General features: G+C 49.1%; 2 protein-coding genes across 2 annotated transcripts in view; one reads left to right on the top strand and one right to left on the bottom strand.

The window, feature by feature from the left end:
* The window catches only part of ABCC6 (ATP binding cassette subfamily C member 6), a 54,324-nt gene extending 51,390 nt beyond the window's left edge, over positions 1-2,934 (bottom strand). The window contains exons 1-2 of the mRNA XM_019666076.1: positions 2,825-2,934; positions 860-1,253 (exon numbers count right to left, since the gene is read on the bottom strand). Of these exons, the coding sequence (XP_019521621.1) occupies positions 860-1,253; positions 2,825-2,860 (430 nt within the window). The 5' untranslated portion in view covers positions 2,861-2,934. The remainder of the gene's footprint in view (positions 1-859; positions 1,254-2,824) is intronic.
* A 2,679-nt stretch (positions 2,935-5,613) lies between these two features.
* LOC109395260 (nodal modulator 3-like) overlaps positions 5,614-10,455 on the top strand; it is a 58,918-nt gene continuing 54,076 nt past the window's right edge. The window contains 2 exon segments of the mRNA XM_019666126.1: positions 5,614-5,873; positions 9,376-9,465. Coding sequence (XP_019521671.1) covers positions 5,709-5,873; positions 9,376-9,465 — 255 coding nt within the window. The 5' untranslated portion in view covers positions 5,614-5,708.

The following is a 10,455-nucleotide window of genomic DNA, read 5'->3' as shown; positions in this document are numbered from 1 at the left end:
GGGGGGGTGGTTATACTCTCTTCAAGTCTCTTTCAACCCCTACTGTTAAATCAAGGAAAAACTCTCTGTTGGGACGCATATGTCCCTAGGCCTTTTCTCAGATGCCTTGGCCTTTGCTTTTGAACTTCACTTAGTTGAAGCAGGGGTCACACTGCCACCCACAGGCTGAGTTTGTATCGCCTGTGAGCTAAGAATGCTTTCGACACTTTCCAATTATTGAACGAAACTCAAAAAAAGTACAGGATGTCATGACGCGTGAAAATTATATGAAATTCCCATTTCAGGGACTATAAATAGTCATTTATTTATTTATTTGATGCCTGTTTGTTTACTGTGGTCTGTGGCTGCTTTCCTGCCGCAGTGGCGCAGAGCTAAGTAGTTGGGGCAGAGACCACATGACCCTCAAAGCCTCAAATATGTACTGTGTGGCCCTTTAAGGAAGAAGGTGTCAATCCCTGGAGAGATGCTGGGCGATGGGACAAAACTTAACGAGGTGGTACAGGAGGGAATGGATCTTGAAGGGCTTTCCTTGAAGAAGTTTGGAGGAGAAGGGGACGGTTGGGCCGAAAGGCTCACAACTACAATAGAATGCCAGTGTTTTTCTAACTCACTAAAAGAAATACCTAACACGTTTAAAAACTGTTCTTTTGTACTGCCGGGGGAGGGGGTGACATAAACATTCATGCATAACTGTGAAAAACGTAAACAGTTTCTCCTAGTGTGGTCCTAAAATGACTTTGCATATCCCGGGAGTATGCATTGCACTCTTAGCAGCATGCCAGGTTATAGTGGCCGTCAGCTGTCCAGGAACCCGTGAGCGTCTGGGTGTGTGTGTTTTTGGATTTTCATCATCACCAACTCTGTTTGGGTGACCCTTGCTCCACTGCGTTTACCTCTGTAGCCTCTGGAGTGTTGCTCTGTTTGATTAACATGTTCCATTCTTGTCCCTGCCCTATGCGCCCCTCGATAGGAGTGTCCACTCTGAGGTTTCTGCCAGGTTCCAGCCTGCCCCTCCTCCCAGCCCCACCACAACCGTTGTCTGGTTCCAGGCTCCCAGAGGCAGTGGCTACCATTTTGGCCTTGAAGAGGGGAGACATCTGGATGTAGCCCTTGCCATGACGGTTGATGTAGAGAAGGTAGATGGGGCCAACGACCCAGAGGTACATGGGGGGCCCCCAGACCCCTGCTGTTTTCAGGAAACATAGGCTCAGTAGGCGGTCAGCGGCAGGCTCAGGCTCCGTCTGGTTCCAGACCTGAGGGAACACCAGGGCGACCCTTATGATGGTACAGCACAGGGGTCCCAAACTCACCGGCGTAGGGGGCCACGCAACATTTTTGAAGCCCTCACATTTGCATGGAAACGTGCCAAGCTCTCTGGCGTACCTTAAAATTCTCAACTCCTTTAATCCTAACAAAAACCCTATGAGGTAGATGCAGTTATCACACTGATTTTGCCGATGAGGAAGCTGAGGCTCAGAGAGGTTGAGGCACTTGGCTGACGACACCCAGCTGGAAAGTGGTGTTACTGGGATTTGAACTCAGGTGGTTGGATCCTGGAGTCTAGGACACCTGGGCTCCGTGACAAGTGCTGGGCACAGACTGGCACTTCATCCTTATAGCAACTATAGGAGGCAGGCGTCACTGACCCCTCCAATTTCACAGACTAGGAAACTGAGAGGGGAACAGCCCCCTTCAGGCCCACACAAATAGAAAGTGGCAGGGGAGACTCCATGCTGGCCTGTCTGACCCCAGCCTTGTTTTCGATCTGTGATTCTAATCTCAGCCCCTCTACTGGCCTTCTCTAACCCTAGAGGAAGTTTGAATATGAAGTTTAACTTCCCTGGTGGTCTGATTATGTCAGTAATTTTGTACCCAAAGCGGTCCATTGTTTTGCATGGAAATTTGTTGTTTTATATTGTAGGCCTGTAATTCTTAGGAAGGACTCACTTAAATCTGTCCAAACAAGAGTCTAGTAGGCATCCCAGGTATGATAAAGTTTGAAACACAAAATCATAAATTATAATATAATAAATAATTATAAAAAATAATATAATTTTATTCAATAATGCAATGAAATAAAAAACACTGCAATTTGTCATCGGCCGGCGTTCTCGTCGGCGATCACAGGAGGACACCGCAGGATCGCAGGGAGCAGATAAGGGACTTCTCTGGGACACTGCAGTGTAATCCGAGTGTGGCTCGGGGTTACTGCTTCTGGCAGTGAAAATTAACCCCGAGCCACACACTTGGGATTACCGCCAGGGTGGTTAACAGCCCCGTAACCCCCTCCCCACTGGTTATCTTTCCTCCTGCCTTTCACCATTCACCATCTGTGTGAACTGCAACCTCCCGGTGCCTCAGTTTCCTTCCCTGCAAAAGGAGGATCATAAGAGAATCGACCTCGAAGGGCTGTATTACATGGGTCAGTACCGGTAAAGCAGGTAGCATGATGCTGGGCACAAAGTGAGTCCTTAATTAACATCAGCTATCATTATTGCCTTTCCTACCTGGCCCCTGAAACCCTCACAGGCCACCCCATAAACCCCACTTCCTAGAGTCCTTTGCCGAGAGCCTGGATGAGAGAGGTGGGCAATCCTGGAGCTGTATGCAAATAGAGGCCAAATTCTCCTGCAGCTGGGAGGCCTGGAGGCACCTTTAACCTTGCTGGGCTCTCTTGGGCACTAGCTTGGTTAAAGGGGTTGCCCTCCCCTGGTGCTCATCTGGCCCGGAATTTGGGAGGGTCTTACCCTCCCCAGTGTCACCACCTGAGAGATCTACCAAGCCCGGAAAAGGAGAATTGGGCGGGCTGGTGGGGGACACTCACCCCCGGTCCCACGCAGGGCTCTCCAGGCGCCGCCATCGGGCGCCCTCTGTCCCCTCTGTCCGTCAGTAGGTCTGTCTGTCAGTCAGTCCCTGGAAGCCTCCTCGCCTGTGCTCCTGGCCTGGGGGGAATAGGCGGGGCCCAGCAGGCCTGGACTGATTCGAGCTCCAGACTGCAAGGCCCAGGGGCAAGGTCCAGCCGGAGCGGTGGGGGTGGGGCCAGAAGGGGTGAAATGAGGTTCAAGGAGGCTCCAGCAGACATGTATCCCCCAGCCCCAGAAGGGGCAGTGGCATCTCTGTATAACCCTTCTGCCCCAGCAAGTGTCACCCCAAACTTCCTGAACACCGTGGACCAGCAATTCTAGAAATGTATCCCCTTGAAAGAACCCAAGTGTGCATGTGCTAAGTGTCCACCAGCCAGAGAGTGTGTGTGTGTGTGTGTGGGGGGGGGCTGTCTGATGAAGCCGCAGTCTCCTCATCGGTGGGGATGGACGTTGTCTGCCTTTCAGATGGTGCAAAGATTTTAAGGTTTCTTTTGAAGAGTTTAGCACAGTGCCGGGCACATGGTAAATGCTCAGTAAGAGCTATTATTAGCATTAGTACTCTCATTTCATTCATAGGTTACTAAGCAGTGGGTCCAAGTGCCAATGAAGAAATACATTCATTTGGAAAGATGGTTGCTCAACGCTAAGTGAAAAAAGATTATAACACAAACTAGGCTATGATAGCTTTTACACAAAGGAAAGAAATACTTGCTTCAGTTGAGGAAAGTGGGGAAGTCAAGTCTAATGTGTCTTCAGCAAGGTGTGTCCCCAGCTGTGAGTTCTTTTTGGAAAAGACTCTACATCACATAAATGCATAAATAAAAAGATGGGACTGCACTAAAGCAGTGATCATGGGAATTCTATTTTCTTTTCCTTTCCTTTTCTATTTTCTTTCCTTCTGTAATGAGCACGGTTCCCTTTCAAGAGAGGAATGACAGGCTCAGCTTGTGCAGACAGACAAGCACAGGTGCAGAGCGTGGGTGCAGAATTAACACCGTCTGCTCTTTCCACACTGCCTTGCTACTTCTCAGGATCTTGATCTCATCATTCCTCCTCCCTCTTGCAGGTCCCCCAAACATGGGTTCCCCTGGCCTTATGGTCTCTTTCTTTTTGTTTCCTACCTGGGTCATCAGGCAGAGTAGGGACACAAGGAACCCAAGGATTTGTCCTGCCATTGAGGGTGGCAGGTTTACTGTTTACATTTAAATTACGTCTGTTTATTTGAGGTGGTTTTGGTGGGGGCTGATGGAAATTATGGGGAGGCTTCAGCCCCTTCTCCCTGTATCCCCCTAATTGCCATTGTCACAGTCCTAGTGCATCCTTTCTTTATATATTTGAAGATGAATTTGAGGGGAATGGTGGAAATTTGAAGGGAATGGTTGGGAAGTTAGGAAGAACATAGAGGAAGTCATTTGGGGTAAGCCCAGAACAGGACTTGGATACCCCATAGTCTACTTTCTACTTTCCATCTCTGTGGACAGCCAAGAACATGGCTCTGTACAGAACCCTAAACAAGTCCTTTTCCCACTCTGGGCCTCGGTTTCTCTCTCTCTCTCTCTCTCTCTTAAGGAGGGTGCAGCTCAAAGTGGCCCATGTGGGGATCGAACTGGCAACCTTGTTGTTCAGGGCACACGCTCTAACCTGAGCCACCTGGCTGCCCTGGGCCTTGGTTTCTCATTCTATAAAATAAGAGTTTTCCATAGGTCAATTTCCCCTATCGGTGGCTTTCAACTCCTTGTGACATGCTAGGACAAATCAGGGATTCATGTTAGGGAAGGTAAAGGGGAAATACATATATTTTTTAAGGGCAAATATTTTAATAGTAGTTATCAATAACAAAAACAATCATTTAAATATTTTCTCTTTATAACTGAACATTTGAGCATCTCACTGTATTTCGAGTGAGAATTCAGACTGAGAAATTGGAATCAAGTACGCTTATAATGGAGACTGTAGCCACTGTGAAGGTGTTGACCCTGTATAGTTTAAGATTGTTGTGGCTCACAGTTACATATTGCTTAAATCTGAGCCACAATGGCAAATTCCAGTGGGAAATTTTCTCTCTTACCCCATTATTTACAAACAAAATATAAAAACTATAAAAAATAAAGCACTTGGTTTTTTTTTAAAGGAGCAAAATAGAATTCTAAATGCCAGGTCAGAAAAAGCAATTCTTGTCTATTTTGATGTGGTGACTTGCAGTTAAATTAAGTCTAAGTTACAGTATAGATTCAACCTTGGAACAAAATACAACATGCTGGTATTTGAACTTATTTTTACACAAATCATGCTTCATCCCACAGAGCTAATTCAAAGTAAATTAAATAAACTGCGTGCCTCTCTTGTGTATGGGGGAGAACCCTCAGAATTTGTTTCTATGAAAATAATATCAGAGCTGGGATTAAAAGACATTGTTAATACTTTTAAAAATGTTATGCTGAACAAAAAAGTAGTTTTTGAGATTATATTATCACCTATGAAATATGGGTCAAAACGACTCGGGAAAGTTGCTGGATACTTCGATCAACTCGCCCTTTGCAGTTTCAGGGATAGTGAGTTCCAAAGTACAATAGAATTCAACTTTGGAGTTTCTGCGTGTACGCATGCGCCTTTCAACGGCACCTGTCAGAGAGTGCTCGGAGTCCTCCAGGCCTCTAGAGGGCAGAAATGGTCTCGTTTTGTTGCTGAGCGTCATCCTTCCTGGGGGCGTGGGCGTGGGGCTGGAGCGAGCATGCGTGGTGGCGGCGGGGCGGGGCCTGCGCTGTCAGCTCTCCGCCGAAGAGGAAGCAGCGGGCGGCGTGCGGTGTGAGGGGCGGGACCGGGAGGCCTGCAGGGGGTCCGGCCATGCGGGTTTGCCGGGGCGCTGGGCCGCCGGGGCCCGTGGTGGTGTCCGCCGCCTTGGTGCTTCTGCTGAGCGGCGTGGGACCTGCGCGCAGCTCCGAGGACATCGTGGTGGGCTGCGGGGGCTTCGTCAAGTCGGACGTGGAGATCAACTACTCGCTCATCGAGGTGAGCGCCCGCCCCGCGCGCGGCCCGGGCCGGAGCACGCTGTGTGACCCTGGGCCAGTCACTCAGCCTCTCTGGGCCACGGTGGCTTCTCTTGACACCCTGCGGCTGCCACCAGCCCCGCATTGTCAGCGTCCTTTCCTCTTTAAAGGCGCCGCTTTCCGCGGGCCCTCCATCGCCCCCTCCTCAGTCGCGCTAGAGTGGGGGTTCTTACCGTGGGCTCAGCCACGGAGCCGGGGTGGGGGCCTGAAGGTACGTGCGCAGCGGTACGAGGGGCATTTCTGGTGATAGTGCTGCATGACTTTTCATCAGATCCCTCAAAACCATGGACCCCCCCCCCCACATCAAAACCCCAGGTCCTTCCTTACAAACCCAAGCTCCAGCTCCTCAGAATCCAGATGCAAGATAATCCAAAAACCCTGATGGTCCCCGGAATCCCGGCCCCAGGTTTCTTAAAACCCAGCCCCCGCAGGACCCAGGCCTTTTGGGACCCTGACCCCAGATCCTCAAAACTCAGACCTCCTGAAGCTCAGATTTCCTGCAACCCCTATTCCAGAAGCTAGAGACCGCGAGTCTTGTTCCCCAAACCCCCACAGCTCAGAGCCCCAAAAGTTCTAATCCAGTGCACCCCGCCTCCAGTGCCCCCTGGATGCTTTTAAAGAGCTGGAATTCCCCGTGGATCTCTGGGGCTGGGAATCGGTACTTGTAATCCCACCCCGCACCCCCACCCCCTCGTCCTTACCCCCTTGGGATTCCTTTTCCTCTGAAAATGGCTGAATCCTCCGCTGCCCTGATGGCCTTACTGGGTAGTTATTGGAATGACACGAGAGATGCGTGCAGAAGTCTTTTTCTGAAAGTTGCAGATCCCTGGTCAGTTAGATAACGATCAGCCCAGTGGGGGGATGACCCAGAAAGCTTTTGCGGAGAGGAAGGGAGGCTGATGGAGGGAGGGATAGAAGGTCGCTTGTCACACGGTGGATGGGCAGGGACCAGAGGGGAGGGCTGGCCTCTGTTTTAGGGGGGTACTGATGATGGGGCAGGAGAAGGGGATTTGAAAGAAAAAAAAAAAAAAGAAAAAGCAACAGGCTCGGTGATGCCAAAGAGAAGGCACTGGGGTCTGAGGCTGTCGGCGCTGCCCCGAAGCATATTTGAGCCTCTCCAGCGCTGGCAGCTGGAGGGCTGCGGTGAAGGGTGAACCCGGTGTGTTCCCCAAAGCAGGTTGCTGAGGTTTGGGGAGCCCTGTAGGAAGGAGAGCCCACACCCCACTAGTTCTTTGACCTGACCTGGCCGTGCGTGCCCCAAGTCCCAATTTCTGTTCCTGTAGGACGTCGCGAGAGAAGCCTCAAAACCCAGTGCCAGCTGTTTCCGAAAGGAGATAATAGTCAGTTACCAGCTTTAAGGCCCCTCTGCCTGTGGCTTCTCCACCATTTTTGATCTGAAGAAGCCGGGTGTTGAGTGACTCTGCCCGCTGGCAGTGGCCGGGCTCCGAGGATCAGCTTGGGTGCCCATGCCACCTCCTGGGTCGCCTCCCCGTGTGTGGGCACAGGCCATTTCGGAGGCTGCCTCGACAGGCCTTTTGTAGCATGTCGTTTCTTGGGGTTCCCGGAGGAAAGGGAAGGCGGCGTGGGGCACCCCCACCCCAAACACTGATCATGACCTTGAGCGCAGAGGGCAGGTTTTGTGACCCAGTAGGAAGCGTGTTCCTTGAGCCCCAGGGCTGCCTGTCCAGATGGCCTGACGCCTTCGTTCTTTCATAATTTCTGGTTATGAAATCAGACATTTCATGTGCGTAATGTATATGGCCGTCCTGTGCCCTGATCTGTGCTTTATGAAAGACAGGTACACAATCGAGATGTTTCGCAATCATTTCTCGATTGTGTTTTCGGTCTTCTAACGAAACTGCCAGCTCTCTTTCCCAGCCTCCTTCCCTTCTGGCGTTCTCCCATCGTAGTCATTCGGCCAGTCGCTGCTAAGTTTGCACCCCTGTATGTACTAAAACTTTCTCCAGGGTGGGAAATAACAGTCCAGGGAACAGAGCAGACGAAAACCCCTGCAAAAGAACAATATTGGTTGCCGATGCTGGAACAGTCAGGAGATTTCATATTAAAAACTGGATTTCCAGCTTCTCTGGAAAACCAGTTGGTTTTCAGGCTGGCGTAGCTAGGCTCAGGTTTGAATAGCGATCTGTCCCCCTTTAGGTGGCTTCCCTGTCCCCTCTCGGCAGGTGAATTTCATTCGCTGCCTTAAGTGTGTGGTTTTCCTTACGGCCTGTGAACAGATTCACGGAGTATTTACTGAGCGCTTCCACGAATCAAGACGCCGTCTCAGGCGCTGCAGAGTGTAAGCCGAGGTCACGCCCATGGGGCACTTGCAGTGTCTTTCTTTCCTAAGCGCACACTGTGTGTTTGTTGCGCTTTACGTCTTCTTAGCTGGTGTGATGCGACTCTGTCCTTCTCGTAGCATGGTTACAGAGCATTACCATCTTAGACGTGAGGCTCGTGGACGTCATCAGATCCAACTGCTCCCTTTGACAGATGTAGAAACTGAGGCTCGGCGTGCTTGAGCCCCATTGGGGAGGTTTAGGGAATTTTCTTTGAATCCAGTCTCTGCCCTGCCGATGACACCACATTGCTTTTTATTTCAGAGAGATGTTAGTAACACAACATAGTAATATAGTAAAATAGTGATAGTAAATAGTAATCTGTACTGTATGTGTGTGTGTGTGTGTGTGTATTTTTTTTTTTGAGGCTATACTCTGTGCCAGGTGCGAAATAAGCATTGATGTGAGTCTGTACAGCCACCCGGAAGGGGAGTGGCTCTCTTATCACCCATGAAGGAACAAATGACCTTAGGAGGGTAAACGACTTGCCCAAGGTCACCCAGTACATGGAAGACCCAGACCCAGACTTCAACTTGAGCATCTTGATGGGTCAACAGTTTGTTTCTGGGGATGATCAAGATGCACGAGTTTGAGAGAGTCCTTGAGGAGAGGACATATATTGAGCGTCTTTTGATATGTTTTTGTCCCGAGAATGAAAATAAAAGAGAAAATTCGCAGTTTCTAGATGAGTGTTACTCCAGGTATCGGGAAACATTTGGGGTTAATGATGCAGCTCCCTGGCCTGACCCCAGCCCTTCTAGTTTAGAAATAGAAGTGGGGTTTGGGAATTGCATTTTAGCAAGCACCTTACTCACAGCAAATCTAAAACCAAGGATCCCCCAGAAACAACATAGAGACAGCTGCTCAAGTAAACTGAAAAGCGTTGAAAATGCTTTGGGGGGGTAGACTTTAGATGGGTTTTAACTTGAAAAATACCAAATCACATTATTTGGGGGATACTTTGCCCTATTTGTCTCTCCCCCTCATGTCCGGTGCTCATAGCAGCTATACCTACGTCCTCGGCAAATGCGTATGGACTGAAATTCATTCGGGTGTAACTTCCGTAGCTATAATAATTCTCAAAGGCGATATCGTGACTTCTCTTTTTCTTTCCTTCCTTTCTAGATAAAGTTGTACACCAAGCACGGGACTTTGAAATACCAGACAGACTGTGCCCCGAACAATGGCTACTTTATGATCCCCTTGTACGATAAAGTAAGAGGAAAAGTACTTTAGCCTTTTACGATGGGAAGTGGTGTGGCCCACGGGGCTGTGCGAACCGGGAGTGTGGCCTTCCCCACCGAGCAAGTGCTCGTCTGTTTTGTAAATGATGAGTGGAATCTGGCTGTTCCGGCCAAATTCAGGGGGAGACAGCGTACAGACGGGTTTGATCCAATACAGTGGTTCTCAGTGTCGTCAGGGACGTTTGGCAGTGTCCGGAGACATTTTTGGTGGTTACAACCGTGGGGGCAGGGAGAGGGGGAGAGTGTGAGAGTTATCTGGTGAGTAGAGGCCAAGAATGAAGCTGAACGTCCCATCCCACTTCACAGGACAGATGAATGTCAGCAGTGCCAGCGCCGAGAAACCCTGATGCAATAACACCCTGTATTTGCAAGCAGCTTAAAATATATTTTTTAAATTATATAAGTGATATGTGAATTCATGAGCTTTATGGAAAAGAAAATATCAAGGTCTTTAGAAGTGTAAGAAGTGCATTTTATCTTGTACTCCCCAGGTCCCCCACCTTTTGTAGTGATAGCCTCTGATAAAAGTTTTGCTGTGTATCCTAACGGACCGCTTTCTCTGTATTTTTAGTTGCGCAGGTATCCATGAATATCCATGCAAATACACGTGTGCAGACACACACACACGCATGGGTACCTGCGTGGGGGTTCATGCGTAGCCATACTTCTACCCCCATCCTCCCCACATTACAACTTTATATTTGGAAATAGAGATTGACAGGAAGTGGCAAAAATAGTCGTATACATAGTTTTGATTTTGAGTTAAAAAAACACAAATGGAATCAAATAATAGGAATTATTCTGCAATTTGGTTTTTCCCTGTGGTAGTATCTTGGCATGCTTTCGACATCAGCACGTACAGACGTACTGCCTTCTTTGTAATGGCTGCAGAGCATGTCAGAATCAGACCCAAAATGTCATGGATAGATAGAGGCTTTCCCCAATTTTAAAAATTATTAAT

Source organism: Hipposideros armiger, unplaced genomic scaffold (genome assembly GCF_001890085.2).
Source record: "Hipposideros armiger isolate ML-2016 unplaced genomic scaffold, ASM189008v1 scaffold_460, whole genome shotgun sequence".
NCBI classification, from domain to species: Eukaryota; Metazoa; Chordata; class Mammalia; order Chiroptera; family Hipposideridae; genus Hipposideros; species Hipposideros armiger.
Note: the sequence above shows the minus strand (reverse complement) of the source record. Positions and strands in the feature narration are given on the sequence as shown.